Source organism: Cydia amplana, chromosome 16 (genome assembly GCF_948474715.1).
Source record: "Cydia amplana chromosome 16, ilCydAmpl1.1, whole genome shotgun sequence".
NCBI lineage: Eukaryota > Metazoa > Arthropoda > Insecta > Lepidoptera > Tortricidae > Cydia > Cydia amplana.
In genome coordinates this window covers 13,339,522-13,365,801 of record NC_086084.1, presented here as the reverse complement: position 1 = coordinate 13,365,801, position 26,280 = coordinate 13,339,522, and the positions used below count along the sequence as shown (strand labels likewise).

The 26,280-nt window shown below is 38.4% G+C and overlaps 1 protein-coding gene across 1 annotated transcript in view; it reads right to left on the bottom strand.

Annotated features, from left to right (window-relative positions):
• The window catches only part of LOC134655123 (sodium/potassium/calcium exchanger Nckx30C), a 106,519-nt gene that overhangs the window by 1,563 nt on the left and 78,676 nt on the right, over positions 1-26,280 (bottom strand). The window contains exons 4-6 of the mRNA XM_063510583.1: positions 15,724-15,914; positions 14,755-14,893; positions 12,131-12,383 (exon numbers count right to left, since the gene is read on the bottom strand). Of these exons, the coding sequence (XP_063366653.1) occupies positions 12,131-12,383; positions 14,755-14,893; positions 15,724-15,914 (583 nt within the window). The remainder of the gene's footprint in view (positions 1-12,130; positions 12,384-14,754; positions 14,894-15,723; positions 15,915-26,280) is intronic.

The window sequence follows — 26,280 nt, the reverse complement described above, 5'->3', positions numbered from 1 at the left end:
ATAGGTACTATAACGTCCTATATTTAATGCTTGGTGAAGAAGAAATGGCATTTCTTGACCATTTCTTTAGAAAGCTCGACAACCTGGCTTTTGACCGATTTGGACCGTGAAGGGTTGTTAAAGGATGACTCACGTTAGACCGGGCCGTGTCCGGGCCGGAATTTCCGGCGCTTACTATTCTATGACAATGACAGGGGTGATCACGTAATGCTTTCCATAGAAAACGAAGCGCCGGAAGCTCCGGCCCGGACACGGCCCGGTCTTTAGTGAGTCATCCTTAACTTGTTAGATCGCCCGAGTTGTGGAGAGCCCATTACTTTTTTTTGTCTTATTAGTCCCACAGTCAAAACAAATAATTTATGTACGTCAATCGGTTTGGTCTTCATTGATTACTACAGAAAAAGATGCTCATACACAGTAATGAAAAATGATTATTGATTACCCTCCGTTCAAAGTCCTTCGGGTGCAGGTAAATTTCATCATTTCTGAGCCCCTTTATAACAAAACTACGTTTTACTGTCGTCATAATATGAAATCACGCTAAAATAACCCTGATTGAAGTAATCATGGCTACCATAAACGAAACAACACAACATCCATTACGACCAACGTACAGTTAGCGAAGTTATAAACTCCATATTCATCAAGCATTATTTTATCGGCCTTGGGGGATAGTGGAATAACGTCGACCAACGCCGTGAAGCCGTAAGGCGTTGCGATTTATTTTATTACAATAAACAAATAGGTAATTAGTAAAAAACAAACAAACAAACTATTAGTAAAAATCAAGTGTCACGCCCTGGCCAGACAAAGAATGAAGGACTTTGGAGCAGGATATCTGGAACCAAAGGACTTTAAAACGCTACCCATGAGCTCCATCATCCGACACATGCATATGGTGGAAAAAGCTCTTGAGTAGTTGACGGATCTTCTCTAGGGGGTAATTGCACAAAAGATCCCTATGGGTCGAAGTGTATTCGCAAGGGCCCCCGAAAACAATAAGATAAGATTAGTAAAATTGGCCTTAATTAGATGTTTGTTCCGTAATCACGAAAAAACCGTAGACACTGCTAAAATTTGGCTTACCTACTTAATTTGGCCCTAATAAGGGGGTGATAAAAACTAACGTTATTAATAATACTAACAAGGGAATCAGTAGTACAGTGACACTAAAATTACTAGACATTTCGTTATTCATAGTCCTAACTAAATTATTTTCTTGAAGTATTTGGTAGTTGGATATCGATTAGTGTTACATATTTGTACCCAGCGAGCACATACTAACTCAATCACATACCTTGAATGATTTACTACAAAACTCAGAACAAATATATCTCGGCTCAGAAAACATTTCTAACAAAATTTGACCCCTAAACCCATAGCAACTGTAAGCCACCAGAGATATTCCTTAGACTGGTTTTTTAGAGCCGAAGTCGTGATACTTTGGGAATATTACCGGTGAAATTTTATTAGACGTTTCGAGAAGAAATATGAAGGTTGTAAAATGTTTATGTGTTTCTAAGATGATTATACTCGTACGGAAGAGGTAAAGTTTTACAGAACCAACGTAAAAGATAATTTTATCTGATTATTTTATAAGTAGTGGTAGCTGAGAAGTCACGTCACGTGCGATTCCAATACAATTAGATTTATTAGGTACAACGTGTTAGTAAACTAAGTATTAGACATTTGAAAAAAACTGGTATTTTTGGCAAATTATTGTGGATTTTTGAAATTGGTTAAATATTTTTATTACAAAACCAATAAATAGGTACTTTCTTGGAATAGTTTTTAGGTAAGTAAATATTTAATCATTCAATGTACGTTTTAATAAAACTTTATTTGAATATTTAGTTGGGCTATTTTAAGCTAAATAGGAATTTATTTATTTCATACATTAAAGTTACATAATAAAAAATATAATTAAATTAATTATTTTTAAAGTTAAAAAAAATCTACACTTAACCTAAAATAACCCCCCCCCCCTGCATTATACCTGGCTGAAAGGTACCCATAATGCCTGCAGCATTCCCCCGCTGAACTGCTATGGAGACCTGTTGGACCAAGTACGACCCAGAACGAGGATCACCACCCCTCTCCCGCAAACGCCGGCCTAATTTCCTAAATAATTGGCGGGCTTCCCTACCCCACGGCCCCGTGGTCTTTACAGCCACCGGCACAAAATCTTTTACGCCGATGCAAGTGCGGAGTATTTAGCGTGCGTTTTTAAGCTTAATATTTTCGCGAACAAATTTTGTACAACAAGACTCCACACCAAAGGAACATAGGGATGAAGCTTACCAAATGAAATTATAGAGTTTAAAGTCAGCTTAAATCTCAATTTCGTCTCAGCGATTTGACCTCCGCCTATCTTGCACTCCGTGAATGAAGTAAAAAATTCTCTATTCCTCATATATCATTCAGTATATATTTAGGTACCTACCGCGACAGTAGCGGAGCCACATTTGAATAACAGCACGTTTGTTCGCAAAACTCGGCCGTTGCCTAAGTAATGGAAATAGAGCTTGTTCATTGGCTGGTGAGCGTTGGCCAATGGCGAGTCGACTTCTAGGGCTAACCAGCATGACTGCGTTTCCACCAAAGCTGTGCTACTCTACTACAGCTACCTCAGCTGAGCCGTGCGATGATGTGAAACGATGTGAGTGTTTCCACCAGAGATGTGCGAGGTAGCTGAGCGAGGATGTGTAGCATAGCAAATAACGGCTCGGCCATGACATTACGCGACTGGCGACGGCGGCGGCAGCGACAACCATAGGTGGAAATGAAAGGTCCGATCGCTGTGCCTCGCTCCAACCTATGGTTATCGCTGCCGCCGTCGCAAGTCGCTCAATGTCGTGGCCGAGCCGTAAGCGAGCTGGGTGCGGTGCGACGGGAGCGGAACTATTTAAGTTTAAGGTGACGTTTGGATTCCGACCGCAGCTGCACTACTGCCGCAGTATTGCAGCGCGACATTACTGCCGACTGCATTAATGCCGCAAATGTAAAAAATCCGGGCATCAATATCGTTTTTGACATTTGCTTGTAGGTAATGCAGTCGGCACTGTCGGCAGTTCCTAATGTCGCGATACAAATCTACTGGTGTACCTAGTCTAGTCTAAATCCACGCGGTACCTTTATCAAAGAAATTGACAGTGACATTAACCATACTGCAGCGGTAATTTTGTAATAGAAGCAGCTACAGTTACCATCCGAATGTATCCAAGCTTGAGAAAACACTAAAACACTGGTTTTTCTCAGCTTTCGACTCCGCAAGTATTCGAATATCAGAGCAGCACAGGCGAGCTTTGCAAACTTTTTCGAGTCGACAAGCTGTCTCGTTGTTTGACCTAGTGGTCGGATTTGGGTGATTGTCATCTAAATTTTAAAGCTATGCGGGGTTTATTTAAATCCAACTGATAGTTGAGGCACGGGTAGTTTGAATTAGCAAATTCTAACCACTTTGCTTGGTTATACCTTGGGTACGGAACAGTAAAAATGGGAAGAATCGGTATACTCGGTGTCGACACTGTCGACATTACGAACGAAGTCCAGTTTCGATCAAAATCGCTGGTATTTGTGGCAAGATCTATAGAAGCCATAAGGTAAAACCTTTGTCTTACCTTACCTTATGTCTTTGTAATAAGGTTTACTGTGCTACTTTGTAAAGTCTCAAAGACGCCAACTTTCAAATTCGGAAATCCCTCAAAGACTTGCCGATGCTAAATCAAACCCGCCTGCCCTACTTACCTACGGCGGAGGTTTATCTGAAAACTTGTAACAAAGGCGGGTAAAGTTGTTGGGTTTTCAACTTTAAGGCTAAGGATTAAGGTTGTTTTGTTGAAAGGCGCAAATGTAGTCCACGATGCACAACTATGGATTACCTACTAGTAAAATAAACTATGGTTTCATGGGCTTTTATTGGAATTGAATATCCTTTAGCTATTGACACTTAGTAAGATTAAGAACAGTAGGTACACTGATAAAAATAATAAGCCGAACTAATTAAAAAAACTGAATTTAAGTATTAAATACCTATACATTTTGGTCGATATTTTCATAACATCAATGTTCATAACAACCGATTTGGTTGTTATGAACATATCGACATGTTAGCTGGTATAACATAAAGTTCGTTAGGCCCAGTTTTTGTGTAGGTAAGTTAAGTATTATGCAAACAAATCTTTTAGTGTCTACATTGTGTACAATGTAGACACTAAAGGTCTAGACATAATAGTACATGTACTTGTTTACTGTCAGATGGTAGTTTTTGTTTGGCCATGAAATCTTCGTTGTACAGCTACCTGCAATAATATGTTACACAACGAAGGCCGCAAAAATATCTGACACGATCTTATTTGTAGAGCCATAAAAGCGTGTCACATTAACTGTACTATAACACACTTAGAACAACACTAATAAAGCATAGATAGCTAGTTTCATAAAGCAAACCTGTACAAAATGAAGCCAAAACCCTAACGATATTACAATAATTGAGTTAAAATTCGATCCTGTTATTATTAGAATACCGCATCAGAACAGGCCCCGTAGACAACATGCCAATCGCTAACGCTCCGTACTGTCACTGTCACACTAATATGGAAGAGCGATAGAGAGACACAAAGCGATTCGATGGCGAAGCGCAAGCGATTGTCACCTTGGCTAGGCCACCAGTACAGTTTATTCTAAATTTAATCGCGAATCGCAGGGCCTCAGTTCGATGCAAATTAACAAAGGTTCAAGTCAAAATGCAAACGACCAAGAAACTTAATAAGAAGTCATAATTATTTGGTATTTATAACAAATTACGGGGCTTACTTCCGTCATTCTCGGCTTAATCGTCCGCCTTTTCCGCTTATTTTCTAATATATTTTCCGCAATAAAGGGGATTTGACTTTGAATGGACTATTATTCGCGGGGTATTAGCTGATTCAGTCAAATATCCTAATGGATGGGAGGTTCACTTGAGGTTTTTGAGATCCGTTGGCATTGTGTGGATGTTTGTGTATAATGACCTGTGTGGCCTAGTGGGTAGTGACTATGAAGCTGTGTGGGTGGTCACGTGTTCAAATCCTACAAAAACTGATGAGAAAGTTGCATTTTATCCACAAAAGCGGTAAAGTAATTCGATGCAAATTTTGATAACAAATTCTAATTCTAAAGGACATCTGTACGAGTAACATCACGGTTGAAATGAATTATGATTCATGATTTACGAGTTTTTTCCTCATGTTGGCTGGTAAAACTGACTTTTAAGTGATGATTTTGAAAGATAAAAATGTAATAAAGTTCATTTGGATTTGATTTTACATCGGAGCGACGTGCGAATCGCATCCAGTGTGATTACCGCCTAAGATTGTTTACGATTCATTTCAGTTTTCATGATCCACGTGACCCAAGCGAAATTCAGCCTTACTCCCTATAGCGAGAGTCTATTATTGCGGAGCTGGGGCTGAAGATTTATAGCCCGATTTGTTTAAATGTAGGTCGCCCGGGGTTTTGGGCCTGTTCGCTTGGTTTTTAGAGTTCCGTACCACAAAAGTAAAAACGAAATCCTTATAGGACCAATCATGTCTGTCTGTCCGTCTGTCACAGAAAGTTTGTTACAAAACTACTAGACCCATTGAGTTGAAATTTGGTACAAATACCTACATAATAACTGTATTAAGTTGGGGACCCTAAGACGGAGAACTGCAGTTAAGTACTTATAGAAAATAATTTAAAATTTTGCGGCCATTTTTTTGGATAAATTAATTAGTGGAATAGTTTTGTAAACTATATCGTGTGTGTAATATACCTGTCATAATAAGATATTAAATAAAATAACTTGATGTGAACATTTTGAAATATATTTATTATTATTTTATTAAATAGGGTAATACGCCAGTAATGGCCACTGTTAGTAATTGGGCACCAAATGAATTCTATTCACCTATAAACAGAATTCATTTTAGTATAAGGTTTCAATAACTAGCCGCCTTATTCTAAAATGAATTATGTTTATAGGTGAATATAATTTATTTTTAGTTTACGGCGGCCTGTTACTAAAAATACCCTATTTTGAAGTTATTTAAGAAAATGTATCATTCTACCATCCCACTTTTATCTCCAAAACTACTTGCCCAAATTTTTTGAAAAATTAAACAACTGACCTATTCAATCCATATAGTACAGGAAAACCTATAAGAAAAGAAAAGAGCGAGTCATAAGGAAAAAAATATTTTTTGCAAAAACGTGATACGGAAGTTCCATAACGGAACCCTTCGGGCGCGATCGCGCGCGAGTCGATTTGCACTTGACTGGTTTTTAGGGTTCCGTAGCCAAATGGCAAAAAACGGAACCCTTATGTACCCCTGTCTGTCCGTTTGTCTGTCCGTCCGTATGTCACAGCCACTTTTTTCCGAAACTATAAGAACTATACTGTTGAAACTTGGTAAGTAGATGTATTCTGTGAACCGCATTAAGATTTTCACACAAAAATAGAAAAAAAAAACAATAAATTTTGGGGGTTCCCGGTACTTAGAACTGAAACTCAAAATTTTTTGTTTCATCAAACCCATACGTATGGGTTATCTATGGATAGGTCTTCAAAAATGATATTGAGGTTTCTAATATTTTTTTTTTTCTAAACTGAATAGTTTGCGCGAGAGACACTTCCAAAGTGGTAAAATGTGTCCCCCCCCCCTGTAACTTCTAAAATAAGAGAATGATAAAACTAAAAAAAAAATATGATGTACATTACCATGCAAACTTCCACCGAAAATTGGTTTGAACGAGATCTAGTAAGTAGTTTTTTTTTAATACGTCATAAATCCCCTAAATACGGAACCCTTCATGGGCGAGTTCGACGCGCACTTGGCCGCTTTTTTGAAATATAGACGTTTTAGCGGTTGCGGGAGATCCCGGAGATCTCGTGCATTGCGGTCTGGCTAATGTGCTATATTAACAGGCTGGAAATATACGCATATAAGTTAAATAAAGCCATGATAATCTTATCTTATACGAGCAATTCTTATATACATATTTATATCTATATATATTTCGTGGACCTCGGAAACGACTCTAAATATTTCGATGAAATTTGCTATATGGGGGTGTTCTAAGGCGAAAAATCGATCTAACTAGGTCTGATCTTTGGGAAAACACGCACTTTTGAGTTTTTATATGTTTTCCAATGTATTTTATATGTCTCCCAGATATTATTGATAGTGAAGGCTGCTTTTCTAGTCACCTGCAATAATATGTTACACAACGAATGCCGTAAAAATATCTGAAACGATCGTACTTGTAGAGCCGTAAGAGCGTGTCCCATATTTTTGCGGCCTCCGAAGAGTAACATATTATTTATGACTTACTTAGGCTATCCTTTTTATCCTCAAGTATACTTTGGCTTTACGATTTAGGATAACTATCTATAGAACGGTCCAGGTCCAAGCCAAGAAGTCATACTTCGTTTTCTACGGTGGTTCCGCGTTCGAGCCGAGCTGTAGGTGATCACTAATATAATATGCCATTACGAGCGAGATGTATAGTCTGTGCGGAAAGAGAAGAGTCGTGTAATGTATTGGGCCCCATACATTCCACGGTTTGTCTTTCCGCACTCTAGAAAGTAAGTTACGCAGACCCTAGCGAAAGTAGCGAATAGGTAATTCGCCAGTAACTGGCCACCGACCCATAACTGGCCACCCTAAACTAAAAATGAATTTTAATATTCACCTACTTATAAACAAAATTCATTTTTTAGTATAAGGTTTCAATAACTGGCCATCAGCCGTCAATAACTAGCTACCTTATACTAAAATGAATTATGTTTATAGGCGAATAGAATTCATTTTTAGTTAAGGGTGGCCGGTTACTGGCGAATTACCCTATCTCAGTGTCAAACTAGTGGTAATGCTATAGTTTCCATTTCATCTTCCGAACTGTCTGTCAATATATCCGCCGGTCCCTAATCCTTTTCTCCTGTCATTTTCCATCCGGTCACTGTCAAGTGTCAACGCCAATCCCTAACTGTAAAAACTTGGAGTCTACCGTGAACATTATCGAGATTAGATCATCGTCAAATTTCCTTCCCTGTCGCACTTTAACATTTAATTATTTAGAAAGTGAATTAAATAAGATCTTAGAGGATTTAATAACCGGAGTCGCCTCCCCTCTCCCCTCTGCCGAAAATCTTGCATAGTTAATTGTGCATACTTTTTTATGTTATGTATATTTTTGAGCACCTTGAGCGCTCCGATAATATCTGATGGCGACTGTACAGAAAAATGAGAGACTAGGCGTCTCCAGTTACTAAATGCTCTAACTATGAGAAAGATGTAAGAAGGCCTTAGTATTTGTTATGGCTAAATAGCTAGCCTAAACGTAAACCTGATAACATTAAAATCTCCAAATCCCTAGCCTATGTTAACCGCAACAATTATCAACCAATCGGGGCGCGCATAGCGTTATCCGCGCGCTGCAGCTGGCAACGAGCCAATAGGATGCTTCCACAGATAACATAATGGCTGACAGTTAACCCGGACAATTGAATAGCATAATAGCAAATACATGGCCAGGGTTTGTAGCACTTTTGTAGGGTTTCTATCAGCTAATAAAGTAACAATATCTGGGAGACCGCGCTTTGCTCAGAAAACATATATACAATCCGCCTAAAAATAAGCCTAAGCATGAAGGGTAGTAAAGGTCAAGGGCAGGTCAGGGGTCAAAGATAACATGATACCAAAGGTCAGGTCCTTGAAACGTTCTATCGCTAGTTCCGGCCCTGACTTCACGATTACTACAAGTGCAAATTGTGTTATGGGTAATTGTGAAACCTTGAAGCCCAAGCTAGATTTAAAACTTGTTACTGTTTTGAAATGGTTTTGATACGACCTGTGCCCTTAGTGTAAATTTCATTCGATAGCGTGACGCGAAGTGTCATTTTGTATGGGATTTTGAGTTTCCAAAACGTCCCGCTTGGCGCGCGTTCAAAATCTGATACAAAAATAGACATAACGCAAATGCGAACGCACTTCACGCTATCGAATGAAATTTACACTAAGGGTTCTGGACGATCGTCTTGGTGATTGGCGCACATCTCACACACGACTTTCACTACGCATGCACCAACCAGCGTGAGCGATCTGTAAGGTCGTGTCAAAATAAAAACGAAACCGTAATAAGTTTTGAAATTAGAATCGAGCTCCTGAAAACAAAACAATTGCTCCTTGAATTCAAACGATAAGCGCCTTCCGTCGCTGAGTATGCCCTAAATATTAACTTTAAAGTGTCATTCTATGGAACTTGCTAACTATGTAAACAAACCGCCATATTGAAACTGTCAAAAAATATGAATTTTACTAGTGACTTTTGTTTACATAGTTAGCAAGTTCCATAGAATGACACTATACAGATGTAGGGCATAGGTAATTATTTTCTATCATATTTTGACGGAATAATAATAATTATTATTATTCTGACGGAAACGTACGAACGAGCAAGCTAATTCAGTCAATCTTGGTGCAAAAAGTATTGAGGTTGACTGAAGTAGCATGACAAATACGAACGTCTCCGAGAAAGTACGATGGAAAACAATGGGGTTGGCCGGTCGAAGTATTTAGCAGATGGCGCCATCATAGCTTGCCCTGTCAATGCCTAGAATTTTGACAAATTTTTGTTTTTTTTTAATTTAATGCCCTTTAAGCCAAATCTCATAGAAAAAGGGGCAAGCTATGATGGCGCCATCTATGCAAACCTTTGACAGTTGCCAACCCCATTAAGCACTACATAATATCTGTACAAAGTACCTATGTCTAAACATAGAAGACACTCTGTGTAAAACTACAATGCCGCAGATTCTTTAACCGTAAGCTGCCTAATAGCCGAAAAGGGATGCTCGACCTTCGCCTAGTTCTGGCTAGTGACGTGCCGCGAGAACGGGAAAATATCGGGAATATTCCCAAAGTATGGGAACATCGAACAACAACAAATTTTGTTTATTTATTTGCTATTTATTTAGTTTAGAAAATGTACAGAAATGCTGTGTAACTCCACTTTAGAACTCACTTGCAAAAAGTTCAAAATGTGACATCTTAATCATGAGTTAACCTATTTTTGTCAAAATAAAATAATTTAATTTGTTCCCCAGTTACATTCTTCTAGTCTACGGAACTGGATACGTCCGATATAAACATAGGTACCTCTGCGGGTGTATGACTCATCCCCTTTTTCATATTTTTTTTAAACCTTTGTAAAGTTTTGTCTCTTTCTAACTAACAAAAATGTCAAAAAGATATAGTTATAGGGACTAACGATTATCAACGACTTGTTAGAGTTGACAGACGTTTATGAATAATACCAGAATATATACATATTAGGTACTGCGTATAGGTATTACTGTTGCGTTTCTATAATTAACAAAAACCTAGGTACTTTAGAACGATCCAGTACGGTTACCATCAGTTTGTCACTGACATAAACGCCGTCGAGAACGTAATTTACTTTCTATATATCCCGTTTGCACGAATATGCGAGTGCGAGCGAGATGTATAGAAAGTAAATTACGTTCTCGACGGCGTTTATGTCAGTGACAAACTGATGGTAACCGTACAGGTGCAGGATGCGTTTCGACTGTCCGTTTTCTACAGAAAGCATCACGTGATCACCGTTATAGAAAACGAATTGTCGGACGGCTCGGCCCGGATACGGACCGTTCCAGCGAGAATCATCCATTATCACTACATATAGTATATATATAACAAAGTCGATTCCCGCTGTCTGTCTGTCCCTATGTACCTATGCTTAGATCTTTAAAACTACGCAACGGATTTTGATGCGGTTTTTTTTTATAGATAGGGCAGTGATTCAAGAGGAAGGTTTATGTATAATTTTTTAACCCGGGCGAAGCCGGGGCGGGTAGCTAATGTTGAATATTCCGGAATGTTCCCAGGAACGTAGCGGCACAGCACTAGCGCTGGCCGCTCGCCAGCACTTGGCGATTGTTAAGATCCCCGACGGGTTGTTTAAAAATGTGCATCGCGAGCTCTCCCAACTTCGTTATCGGAATACCTATACTTCTACAGACCTATATGGCTGGGTTCTAGACGGTGGTGGAACTGATTATGTAATTTTGTATACTAGGGGTCTGCCTGTGACCGAGGGTCCGCATATAATTAAGTTGTTAACAATAAAACTAACTACATGCATTACAAAACTTAAAATAATCTTATAAATAAAAGTAAGCTTTATGTATCTCGATTTCTGAATGTCGTTTTGTATTTTTTATGGCACACATCTTTTCAAAAGTCAATTCAATGTCTGCTCTATACTGATGGCTAGATGTTTGATGCATCAATATGTACTTACTTAGTCATATTGAGGCATCAAACACACGTGTGCGTGCTGATTTACCGTGCTTGGATGGCGTTATGCAACTGTGACATAGACCAAACATTTTAAAGCCATATTATTTGCTTATTATTGCATTAGTTTACCATTACCATATAGATTGTTTTTTCAGCCCTTACCGTAAGCAGTTTGGTGAAGAAATCAGGAAAAAGGGACATTTGAATTGTCGGTAATCATGTAACGATGTGCTTTAAAATATTTTCGCCTCAGTTCATTAGAAGGATTAACCACTTATTATCTCTGTGTGTAAGGCCCACTTGCACCATTCCAGTAACCCGGGGTTAACCGGTTAAACCTGGCGGTACCATGGTTACCAGTACAATTTGACGCTAGGTTAACGGTTTAACCGCTTAATCCCGGGTTAGTAGAATGGTGCAAGTGGGCCTAAGGCTGCTAACCAAACTTTTAGTCATCTTTTGTCATTTTTTTCGAGAACGATTTTTTCTGCTCTTTCGAGGCATCGACGACTGTTGACCACCATTCACGTGAAAAGAACACACATTAATAATTATTTACGATACAATTGCGAAAAATTGGAAACTCGCGACGAGTGGCGAATTTTAAAACACGACGGAATAGTGTTTTAAATGGACACGAGTTCCGAATTACCTAATTCGCACGTGTACCTATCGTACAGGATAAATGACCCTTAAATTTTCGACTTAATAGTTACGTAATGTGCTTATTATAGCACAGGGTGTCGTAATGGAACCAGATGTACTGTAAAAGGTATAAAGCGACTCACCCAACAGTGACATCAAAAATATTGCTGCCCACTGAGCTGGAGACCGCCATATCTCCGAAGCCCTTCCTCGCCACGATGACCGACGTGATGAGGTCGGGCACCGACGTGCCCGCCGCCAGCAGCGTGAGCCCCATCACCTCGGGGGGCACGTGCGCCGTCGCGCCGGCCACGTTTGCCCACCACACCATGAGGTACGAGAAGAACGCGATCCATACTATGGATCCTATAAACGTTAGGGGGAATAGATTCTTCCCTGGAAAGAAAAAGGGTAGGTTAGTGATCAGTGACCACGTATTTCGATTATTTAGTATCATATTACAGGTAAAAAAATATTTAGGTAAGCTCTTGTAAGTAGAAGTGACCTGTAGGTATATCGTCAGGTGACAAGCAAAACTCACTAAGTACCACAGTTCATAGCCATAGTGAACCATATTAGTACGAAAAGAAGGTTAATTTTGTTTAAATATTTTTTAGTAATTACTGACTTTTGCTTGTCACCTGACGATATGTAGTTGTATAATATAAGCTGCATAGTTTAAATTTGTAAGATTTTGAGCATTAGTAGGCATTTTTTGATTAATCCCGTACACTACATAATGCATAGGTAAGCAAAATCAAGTACTTATGATACCTACACGTGCGTTATTTTTCTCCTAATCTAACCATAGGTAAAGAAACACTAAGATTCGTATAGTAGCGACACTATTCCAGTATTCTTATGTGTTTATTTCTAATCAATTAAATTCAAGTCTCAGCCTGCGCGAATTTATCAGGATGGATCACTTTAATCCTCTGAAAAACTTTTCTTTTTGCGATAAAATCACATTATATCAGCACAATTAGACTAGACGTCCTTTCTTAAATTTATAACAAAGCTTAATAAGCAAGCTTGAAATCAGATCAGCTAGAGCTCAAAACAAGCTTAAAAAGCTTCCAGCCCGACTTCAGTAAACGAGGTTATCCCGGCGCTGCGTTTAAAGTTTGGAATATGCTTAGTAATGTTCAGTAAGTTGGCAGCATAACGCTTGATGCCATCCAAGTTCTACGATATGCATAAATAGGTAAAGATGAAAGTTTCTGAAATGGGCCACTTGGAGATCATGCAATACAAAGCAACTGTTTTTTTTTAATATAGGTATGTAGATTGTAGGTACCTAAGTGTAAGACCTGAGTGGACGCTCGAAGCGGAGCGTTCGGCGGCGCGTGCAGCGTGGCGTCGGGCTCACAAGTGATTTGAGCGCGTGCACTAAGGCCGCTACTATACGTTTGCATTTGTTTAACATGCACGCCGCACGCCCCGCCCCGCCTAACTCGAGCGTCCACCACTCAGGCCATACACTAATTTTCTTGAGGTTTGTGAGCTTTATCATTCGTTTATTATTTATTTAGTAGTATAACGGGCAATTTAGAAATTAGAGATGGTACGATTTTCGTCTGTGAAAATTAACTAAAGATTGGTGATGCGTTAACCGTCAAGAAAAGTAAATACGTGTTGTCCATAAGACTTAAGAAAAGCATTTAAGAATAATCTTGTCGCTTAATTGTCGCTATGTTTTTAAATAAAAAAATATTAAAAAAATGTTCGGTGTCACCGTTGATATGAATTTATAACTTGTATTTGAGCTGAACGACCATAGGTACTAACGGCGTTATTCATAAACGTCTGCTAAGTTAATCAGCTGGTGATCGTCGTTTGTCCCTCTCTATGGCATAACAACAGATAGGGACAAACGACGATCATCAACTGATTAGGTTAGCAGCCGTTTATGAATAACGCCATTTGTTATTATTATTTTGCTACAACATTGTAGACGCAAATGACCAGGAAATATAACAAAACGGAAAGTCAAGTCGGTAAGCTTTCTCACGCCAAACGGTCATTCATCAAGGGAAACATAAAGGACATAAATCAGTTGCGAACAGAAATAAGAGCGGTCGACCGTTGATGGTTGTAGTGACCCTAACTATGAAATGAAATGCATAATTATACTTGGATGGATCAACATTTTTTTTAGTTTTCCGTGCCTTAAAAGGAAAAAATGGAACCCTTATAGGATTACTTTTTGTTGTCCGTTTGTCTGTTTGGAATTCTATCCTGTCAGCCAGGCGACATCGACAATAGAAGAATAGTTTGTTAGAAGTAATGATAGTACATTCTACTACTTAATAATGCTCAGTAGATGTCCCCTAATAGAAAGGACTTAGGTATAACTAAGTCAATCCGGAACCCCATGATCTGTCCCCGTGTGACTATTAGTCATGTGACGTACCTCTTGGAGTCCTAATGTCCGCGGGAGAGTGATCCATAATGGGAATACTATGGGCGCGACCAACAGGTAGGTCAGGCTGGAACCCCAAGATGTGTCCTCGTGTGACTATACGTACCTCTCGGAGTCCTAGTGTCCGGGAGAGTGATCCATAATGGGAAGACTATGGGCGCGACCAACAGGTAAGCAGGCCGGAACCCCAAAATATGTCCTCAGACGTCAAACCATGTGACGTGGCTACCTCTCGGAGTCCTAGTGTCCGCGGGAGAGTGATCCATAATGAGAAGACTATGGGCGCGACCAACAGGTAGGTCAGTCTGGACATGTCCAACGTGTGACTATAGTCATGTGACGTACCTCTCGGAGTCCTAGTGTCCGGGAGGGTGATCCATAATGGGAAGACTATGGGCGCGACCAACAGGTAGGTCAGTCGCTTGCGGAACCCGGAGGGCCACGACATGTCCAATGGCGTCGTGTCCTCCTCCAGGTCCCCTATCTGGGGACAACAGTGATAGGTTAGCGAAGTACTTAGTACTTTTTAGTCTAGATACAGTCAGATCAATAATTGCTAAGTGTGCGAGGTGTTCAAAATAATCTTGACGCGACTTTATTGTTTAGAGAATAAAAGCGCGTCAAGGTAATTATGAACGACTCGCCCGCTTAGCAACTTCTGCTGCTGACTGTACTCGTAAAGTGCTTCACTCATATTACTTAATTCAGAATCCTCTAAATCGTACACTTTTAACATTGAGTCCGACTACACTAAATAGTAACAATAATTTTAGAAATGCGAAGTCTCCATCCCGCTTTGGGCTTGCTGACTATAGTCAGTACGGATATGATGGTCGTTCTTGTCTACGTGACAGCGTGATAAAACGGTGTCCGTCACTTTCTTTCCCACGGTGTTAAACAGTGACAGTTTTTTTATCACGTGGATAAAGATGGATAAAGCTATCCATAATAGGCTGGCAGATCTCTCTCAGAAAAGGCCATTGTCAACTGGGACGTAAGGTAAACGTACTAGTGCTCGACATGCTAATGCCCAATAGATGGCACCCTGCTGTCACCTCTATTGACAATGACTTAAGTTTCAAGATGACATGTACTCGGACCGCGTCGAGCACCATCAGTTCGTTTACCTTATTTATAACCTCAGGAGCTACTAACACATAAAAATCGTAATTTGTTAATTTCTTTGTAACCGCTACACCAATTGTTATGATACTTTGTACACTGTTTCTAAATACCCTAATGTATATGTAGGTACATTTCGGCTTTGTCCAATGGCTAGCCTGTAAAATATACAGAAATATTTTAATAAATTACCTCTTCTATAGCATCTAAATGTACATCCTGCACGCCTCCGTTGGGCAGGTCGAGCGGCGTCTCCTTGGCGGCGGCGGCGGCGTTCCGCGCCGACGCCGCGCCCGCGCCGCCCGCCGCCGGCTTTGTGGCTTCCAGCAGCACCTTTAGCGACGCGATGGCGTGCAGCTGGGTTGCTTTCTCGTCCACTTTGCCTGGGGAAGAGGGGGATGGATGTAAGTAGTGCTTGTATGGAGGTGGTGGTTGGTGGTCTACGCCTCGGAGGTGGAAGGATTTTTGAGTGATAACCCATTTTTTTATTCAGGTTAATGTAGTTTTGTGACCATCCTGTCAAATCACAATATAAACATACAAAATTTACAGTTTACATCAAAAATGCAAGTATACGGTAAACTGGGGTGACTTTGAAATGCAGGGGCGACTTCGATATTTCAGATTTTCAGACGTAACATATTTTTATTCGGAATTTTTAGTAGCAGGTAAACAAGAATGTATAATAATCTAACTTGTTACACGAACAGTTCGTGAAAATAATGAATAATGCTAATTTAGTGGCTGTTTTAAAACTATCCCCAAAATTTACTAAAGTCACCCCGTTTTACGGTAAGTCAAAGTTATACAATTAAGCGCCACTTGTGCCATCCCACTAACGGTTAAACCGTTAACACCACGTTAACACAGTGTAAAAAATTGTACTAATAATTCCAGGTTTAACCGGTTAACCCTGGGTTAGTGAGATGGTGCATGTGGGCATTGTGGGCCTAACAGAAATACTTAAACAATTAAATTAAACACGTAAATTTTAAACAATCATCGATCCTAATCACATCTATTAATATTTGGACGAACAATCTATTACATAATCGACTTAAAACTTAAATTCAACCGTCACAGCATTAAACCAAAACGTGACCACTTCTACCACTGGATACTGGACACAAAACCTATTATGCCGCCATTCAAAAGTTTGCGCAACAACTTGCGCATTCAACTCGTTCGGAGTTTGGACCAGGGATCGGATACCGGTATTTTTTGTATGGGAACGAAAATGGTATTTTTCGTTCTTTGCTAATTATTTCATTTCTAATTGGGCAATCTAATAATAAAACACAACTGAGTCCTACATTTTGTGTATAAAATAATTCGAAAACTATGGTCACTTCGAAGTTTTTGCAAAAAACCGGTTCCGGTCCATGGTTTGGACACTTTGGACTCAGGGATGTTGCGGATGCCGATTTTTTGACATCCGCGGATGCGGATGCGGATGTCAAGATAGGTACATAAAAAACGTCAAATATTACATTTTAGTCATTTTTATTTCAAAAAACCGGCCAAGTGCGAGTCGGACTCGCGTTCCAAGGGTTCCGTGCATTAAGTCCCACTCACGCTCGACTGCTAATTTCTAATAGTTTTTTTTGGCTAATGACACAGAATAAATACTAGTACTAAGTACTAATGACTAAATTACCTAGCAGTCTAGCACTTACGCCGATGCTAAGACGTTCCTGTACCGACCTGTTCCACATCCGCATCCGCATTAAATCCGTATCGATTTTATGCGGATGCGGATGCAGATGCGGATGTTGAAAATAATGCGGAAGTTCCGCGGTTGCGGATGCGGATGCGGATATTCGCAACATCCCTGACAGAAGCGCTTATTACATCTACGCGGTCGCCGGACACTTTTTGCAGGGTGGCCGGTCAACGGATGCTACCAACCTAGTTAGCAATTATAATAATCCTAACAGCAGTTTTACATTCCACGTAGTGTCAAGACACCGTTGCCAATATCCTTGAGAAAAAAAAGTCTTCTTCTATTCCTCAATCGAAAATATGGACCACTGTGTATTATTGGCACTTCGTGAAAATTATTTTGTTACATTCCAAGAATTGTGAACGATGTTTTGAAATTTCGCTGTTCATATGTATGCAGTGAACGCATTATGTATGCAGTTTCAAGTTAAATGTTATGTCAGTTTAAATAAAACTACATTTAGTACCTATAAAAATAGTTTGAGGCCCGGAAAAGGACATAGGATCAATCATCATCATCATGATTCCATGCTAAGTTGCAGGCAAAAGCTAGTTCAATTCAATCTAGCGTCGCAATATAAGTTAGAGCGAGCCCAGCACGTACTAAATGAAATAACATTTAACTTGAAGCATGCATTGTATAAGTACTACACTCGTAATCTCATTCCGCCATCTGACGGACGCCGTCCGAACTCACAAGTTGCGCATTTAAGTTGAATGCGCGAGTTGTGCTAACTTTTGAATGGGTGCATAATAGGTTTTGTTTAGTGTACCTACAGTACGGTAGAAGTACTAGTCACATTTTGCCGTTGGAGTCGGAGTTAAACTGATATTAGGTACTCTTAAGCTTTGAGACACAAACGCAAACGTTAGTTAAAATTATTAACAATTAATTATCCCTAGTAAAAAAAATGACAACATATTTTTATTTATAACACATAGCCATACTTTGCGAGTCATACTGAACAATTTTGGAATCGCCGAAAACATCGACATCTGATCAATTTAGGACTCGCATTCGCATAATCAAGTCACAGATCGGTCCGAATCCGAGGCGTCTGACACTTCAGTTTTCTATTGGCACCCAAGATTGGCACCGTGCACGATGGCAGCGCCGCCTAGCGTTCGCAACGTGGTCGGCGCTGTCAAATAACGAGCGCAACAAAATAAAGATTATTCCTTAAAAATATTTACTATAATATACTTAACAATGTGCGGAATCTATTCCTATTTCATGTTAAATACACTTGGTTTTTGCTTTAGTGAAAACAGTAAGAATTATCCGTGTATTTTATATTATTCGGTCAATTTTCTTCGTTGTTGTTTCGTTACAAATTCAATGAAAAAATTTATGTTTCGCTATGTTTTGATGACTTACTTAGTGATCCTCATCCTGGGGATACATACGATGCTTGCAATTATAAAAACTTTGACCTTTTTCACAGGTTTTAATCAACATATGACAGCGTTTTACACAAAAATAAAACGCTAATTAAATAACTTACCATATTCGGAACCTAAAGTAATATATTGAGAGTGGCAACACTGTAGTTAGTCGTATTGTCCTTTTCTAGCATATACGTCCATCTCTCTCCCACACCCCCACCACTTCAGGCAGTTGCGTTTGACAATTTTGACAGTTAGAAACAAACGCAAATTACCTCATTGTCTCAAAATTATACATATTTACACCAGGCAGGATTAAAACTTTAGGTTCCGAATATGGTAAGTTATTTAATTAGCGTTTTATTTTTGTGTAAAACGCTGTCATTAAACAACTGTACCGATATTCGGAACCTAAAGTAATATATTGAGACGTGTTTGTTATCGCCTGGTGGTGGGAAGACGCCAAGCCAATGTGATTATACATGTACTTACATATTATGTATATGTAATATTATTTTATTAGGAGTGTTTAATTAATTAATTAATTATGTAGTACACCCTTTATTTTAATACATGTGAGGAGAGAGGTATTTAGTAAAGCATACAATTTTATATACCATTATATTATGATACTAACTTTCCATTTTATATACGTATTTAATGTAGGTACTTATAAATTTTCAACGAAAATAAGTGAGTCACCACAAGGGTGCTATAGTACTTAATTATATGTATGTGAGACTATGTAAAAGAAGATAAGTCAGTCTACTCTTCAGGGAGCATACAACATCTGTGATATGGAGTGATGTAATTAAAATATGAAAAGATAAAAATCATAAAGTACTCGAGTAGTTTTTATTTATAACTCCCAATTATTGACAAATTTGATAATAATTATCTAGTAAGGTAAGCAGTTGCAGGATATAACAAGGACAAGACCTTTCTTATTTCCAGAATCCCTTAGGATTAAGTAGACGAATATTTTAAATATTCGTTATATCACTATCACTACCCACAAAGTTAATATTGGGTAGGTACTTAATAAAATGTCATAGGGAATACTTTTAATGATTTTACTGAATTATTTTAATGACTGTGAGCCAGTGTGAGCTATTTATTTGGTTATAGCTATAAAATGCATTTAATCGTTTGTACGCTTTACTAACGCGAACGCGAGCTAATGGACTTAAACAAACCTTACTTAAAATTGTGAAGGTTACTTTGAGAGCTTAAGCCATATCATAATACTCATGTGGGCACTAGTTACGACGCTTTTTGGTGCTCTTGGCGTTCAAATGGTAAATGTAGAATTGCCACAGAGCTTTATCAATGATATTTGTATAGGTGCAGCTCATTCTGCTTATATTCATGTTTAGCTATCATCAAGTGACCTTAATTGTACTCATTGTTGTCTATATATGCAGTATGAGTAGTTTACCTTATCTGGTGCCTACTAGTAGACATAAACTTGATTGTTTCTGAACGCTAAAGTGGCTTAATTTATGTAAACCATTCATAGACATAGCTTAATTCTGAATATTCAGTCTTCTCTTTCCAGATTAAGAATAAGGTACTTAATTCGAAACCTTAGCTCATCGCATATGTGTTTTTAACCAAAATGAAAATTTGTGTTTATTTTGTGATTTTACATTATTTGCAATAACTGTGCGGAACCATGGGGTCCCCGACCTTTTGCCGGGCACCCGTGGGCCCAAAGCCAACAGCGCAGATGCCGTTTAAGAGGAACCTATTTTATCCAATGCTAGGGTCAACACTTTGTCGAATATATTTGATATTTATGTATATTTATCCTCCTTATGACCTAAGGGTAGGTAATTGTAACTTTTTGATATCAAATATACGCAGAATAGTCAATTATTTTGTATTCTGAAGTGCATATAATATTACTGGATTTGGGCCAGTGTGCTTTTGTATACTATATCTCTGGCCTACTATATAGGCTAGTCTATTAACATCCCGCCTCCTGTGGGCTTAGCACGGTAGCAGTTATCACGCAATATGGTATAAAATATGTGAATAAAACGTTAGTTACCGACGGTTTTATCATGCATACTATGGTAGCAGACGATATATGGAGTTATCCACATTTGACAGCGGTAGATGACAGAAGACAATTTGCATAACATGGGGGTTGGATAATTTGACATATTATCCCATTTTGACAGTTCAACTTAGTTAATTTTATCTAAGTGCTTCTTAGGTGACGATAAGCCTTGTCGTGAAAGCAAAACTAGTGAATAAACCTATTACAAATACAAATTACAGGTAAATATCCGTTTTTCTATGATTATATTGAGAGTTATTAGTTACAATGTTCCGCTTTATATAATATAGTCAATATTTTATTTGCAGGGAAGTCAAATTTTATTATTCCTACTCGCGGCTGCTGTTGAAGAAACAAAGCGTCGAAAAATCTCGTGCATAGCTTTAAGAAACGCTTGGAAACCGTTTGATATGCCAGACGAAGAGTTTCGGCATATTTACAGAGTGTAAGGAGTGTGCAGTGCATTTATGTGCCGAACTTAACGCAGAGTCTCAAAACGGTGATGGATTACCAAAACACCTTAAAGGTAAAGCTTAATAAAATTGTAGTGTTTCTTTAAAGTTAATATGTATTCCATGTAAGACAGGCGTCTCAATGACAATGCTACTAAACTCTTAAATACTATCTCATATTATAATTGTAAAAATTAGTATGTTAAGATATTCTGTTGCACAATCTTATACTTACTAACAGAGGTTACTTATTTAAGCCACTTTTTACCTCAACATTCATATCCTAACCTAAAGGGGAAAGTCTACTTACCTAGGTACAAATATTACATCTATGTTCTTATTTGTTTTAGGTTTTAACAGTATTAGCTGTAATACTGGTAGCTGATGGCAACTACCAACGCGGGACTAGTCAAGATGATGGCTTGTCCATTGGCCAGACTACTGTAAGTCAATACCTTTCTCGAGCAACTTGCACACAGAAGGTAAGTTCTCTTGAGCACTGAATTAAGTACTTACTAGACATAAAAAACTGTGACGTTCCACTAGGCGTGTCTTAGTAACTTTTTTGAATAAGTATGAGTGTGGCTGTATTGTGCAATGAGATAGGTAACTATTGTTTGATAGTTATGTTAAGTAGTTACTGGGTCTAGGATACATACTGTTATTCTTCATATTCAATTATTCATTATGTGAAAAAAACTGACAATCACAATATAAATTCCTGAAAATCTACCATGTGTAATTTTAAGTGAAATTGTATATTGTGAGATAAATAAATCATATCATATCATATCATAATCTGGGAATGCATTTAAGGTTTAACTAAGGCATCCAGTTCTAGTTCTAATGTGCTGCATTGTTGACAAACATACTTAGTCATATTTTTATTCAAAAAAAATAATACATGCCTATTGCTTGATGACTAGCGGAATGCGCAGCAAGCAGCAACCTCGAGTCTAGGACAAAACTTAACTTTCATATTTTTGGTGTGCATCAGTAAGCGTTCATATTGCTCTTCACGAGACTCCAATGGATAATACATATATATAAAAACTAGCGGATAATATATATAAAAACCAATGGATATTATTCCCCGAAATGGTCGTTCCCGTCGATTAGTTACTAGTAGCTATATTTTGGGTGCAAATAGCCTGCACTCATGTGAAAATATTTCATTCATAGCTGCCACATGAACCTGTTGTTACTTATTTCCTTATTTTTCTTCCAGAAAACTTCTCGTGGATACAGGGGGAAATTAAGGAAGGCGCTCCCCGAGGACTTCCTAAGCATCATGCACAAAACCGGCTGTTGTTAAGAGCCCATCAACCTGCACACTAGCGCCACTGCTAAGTAATCGTGATTATTTCAATTTAATGAAATATATTTAAAAAAGGGGGCCGCTACGCATTGTATCTTGTATTAAAGTACCTTTTGAATACTCGTACATCAAACTAGTTTCTATGTTGCTGGATTCGTCAATCTATGCGTCCAAGTTAAAACGGCCGTTTTTGTTTTGAGTTTATAGATTGACGAATTCAGCAACATAGAAACTAGTTTGATATATTCACAAGGTACTTTAATACAAGATACAGTACGTAGCGGCCCCCCTTTTTTAAATATCTTTCGTTAAATTGAAATAATCATGATTATTTAGCAGTGGCGCTAGTGTGCACGTTGATGGGCTCTTGAGAATGTGCGCGTGCGAGCCAGCTTAATAAATACTTATTTCGCCTATAACCAACTATGTTTTACTATCACACAAATACCTACCTAATCTATTTACCTATTTTTCTATGGTCAATCTTCATACAAAACAGCATTCCCCGCATGTAGGTGTCGCTTATTCTTATTTTTCATTTTAGCGTACAAAATCTGTCACTGTTACTACTTATAGCTTCTAAATGTATTTAATCCGACTTTCATATATATACACTATAGTATAATTAAAGCATTTTAAGCACGTTCTTATTTAAAGACGCATCTAGTTAGTCTGTGGCGGCATAGAGAAAAAAATACATAGAGTGCTCACTCCATACATCAGTTTCAGTACCAAAAAGACTATTAGCATCTAGCATCGAGTAGCGGAACTATCAGTACTGCTACTTGACAATAGATGTAGCACCGACAGGAAAGTCTTATGCTGTTGAGATAAGACTTTCCGGTCGGTGCGACATCTACTGTCAAGTAGCAGTACTGATAGTTCCGCTACTCGATGCTAGATGTAGACACTGAAATTAATAGTCTGCTGATGTATGGAGTGAGCACTCTTGTCTTACTATATTTCTCTATGGTGGCGGTCAAAAGGTTAAATAAGAATATTCCTAAATGCTCTATTATGCTAGGAAAACTTTTACTTACGGTATACATTTACTATGGAGAAAATGTAAAATTTAATTTTGGCCCCAAAAAAACTATTGATACTAGATAGGAATGGAATCAATTGGCATAGAAAAATAGCATGTGAAAAATAAAAGTTTTCATTTTCATACAAATTGTATGGGAAAAGTTTTCCTCGATTTGTGGCTTTTCTAGCCGGAATTTTTTTTTTAGTTCCATACAAGCTTTTGATCCTCAATAGGAATGGGATCGATTGGCATAAAAAAAAAGTTTATCAAAAATTACCTTTTTCTCGCACCCTGTATGTTTTTTCCAAAATCTGTAAAAGCCAATCTTCATTAATTTGAAATCGAGGGAAGGTTTTCTAAGACCGTTTTCTCGTCGCAGCACGGGATCTGGTAGCTGCCCTCACTGACCCAAAAAGAAAATCCACCCTGTATACAGACTAACAGGGCAAGTTAAATAAAATTTTGTAAAAACGATATTAATTTATCCGAAGTCCGAGGAGACCTCCTGACATAGTTCGTATTACGAGTAACTACATTATACTTCTGTATTGTTTAAACATGAAATTACGCCATGGCAAGCATCATTATGTAAATTATCCCATCATAGGAGGTATGCAGTTTTACAGCTCCTATAATGGGATTGGGCAAAATACCACTATTTTTTATACATCTCTAGAGTCACAACATAATGTGTTGTATACCTTATCTCATGGTAAATGCAATTAACAAAACACATTCTAGTTTACACCAAGTAATAATTAATTAAAATGTAATATATGAACTCATCTCTCTTAGCGAAGTTGTTAAGAATTCTTACTGGTTATTTTTTCCAGTGACACGACAACTTTTCGGTTGGCGCCAATTTCTTAAAAAGTAACCGAAATTAATAAAAAGTCAAACTTAAACAGCTCTATGACTCTTATTTATGGTAAAATATTGCCAGTGTTTATAAACTACTTTTACATACTTATTTTAGAGGATTTGTGGTTTTATGTCCTATTACCGGTTCCACGTCCATTATAGGGTCCATTACATTACTAGGTAAGTTAAGAGCCCGTCAACGTGCACACTAGCGCCACTGCTAAATAATCGTGATAATTTAAATTTAACGAAAGATTTTTTTAAAGGGGGCCGCTACGTATTGTATCTACATAGTATTAAAGTAACTTTTGAATACATCAAACTAGTTTTATGTTGCTGGATTCGCCGATCTATGAACTTAAAACAAAAACGGCCGTTTTAACTTTGGACGCATAGATTGAAGAATCCAGCAACATAAAAACTAGTTTGATGTATTCAAGAGGTACTTAAATGTGACGGAATCTATGAAAAGGGACCTTATTGTCGATGGCGCTTACGTCATTATTAAAGATGCTCCGATATAAATATAATGCCGCGCGATGTAAGCGCCATCGACAATAAGGTCCCTTTTCATAGATAATGCCCCAAATACAAAATACAGTACGTAGCGGCCCCCTTTTTTAAATACCTGACGTTAATTTGAAATAATCACGATTATTTAGCAGTGGCGCTAGTGTGCACGTTGATGGGCTCTTAACAATATCGGCTCTGTGCTGCTGGAGAGAATATTATAAATGGGTAAATAACACAACTATTGCCAAAAAGATAAACCAAGTTTATTTTCACATTAAATTATGGTATACAAACAAATCATTAATTGTCGTCCCCGGTGCGAAAGTGCCCATGATGCTAGCAACTTTTCAACGCTGGATTACTATGGGCAGCTTTTGCACCAGGAACGGCTCGGAGCGAGGGCCGTAATGTATAGGTATACATAGTAATGACCTGAAAAGGGAAAAAGTGTTTTGGTCTCAGACACACTCAGAGTACTCAGACAACGATATAACCGGAGAGTTAGCCACGGAAATAGGTACTTATGCAATTTATAGAGCAACGTAATCCCTCTAGTTAGTGGGCCATACTATCATTATTAATTAATCCAGCATGGCAGCAGTTCAGCGGTGGGTGTGTGAGTGGATGGGCAACAAAGGGGTTGTAAAATGATATCATAGCTAATTATATATTTAATTCAAATATAACAATGCCAGGCGTTTTATTTGGGGGAATAGTAGTGTCAGGTGATGAAAGTACACAAACCACTTGAGCGCCTGCAGGAAGACCATGAGCAAATTCCACCTGACTCACAATTGCTTCACGCATAGTTGTATATGTCTTCTACTTTTTCTTAACACATACCTAGGCGTAATCGAACAGGGTAGTACTATTATTTATTCTGTGACAGAGTACAAAAAGTACGATTGCGAAAAGTACGAGTGGATTATATATATTAAGCTCTTAGACTAATATATATAATATACAAATACTTAAATACATAGAAAACATCCATGACTCGGGAACAAATATCTGTGCTCATCACACAAATTAATGCCCTTACCGGGATTCGAACCAGGACCGAGGCTTCACAGACAGGGTGACTACCCATTAGACCAGACCGGTCGTCAAAACATATATATGTACTTACATAAGAGAATTTGGGACGTTAGCCGCGTACCCTGCCTCGTTTCCAGCCTTGGCCACCGGTGGACTTGATCACTTTATCTTTAGTGTATGACATATATTTCAATTTATAAGAACTGAAACAAACTACTAATGATGTCGCGGGGTAAACTATAAAAATACTAACGCGTTGGCCACATTGCGCGACTGGCTCCGGCTAAGGCAGGGAAGGCTAGATGGGAACGAAAGGTCCGATCGCTGTGTCTCGCTACAACCTATGGTTGTCGCCTTAGCCGAAGCC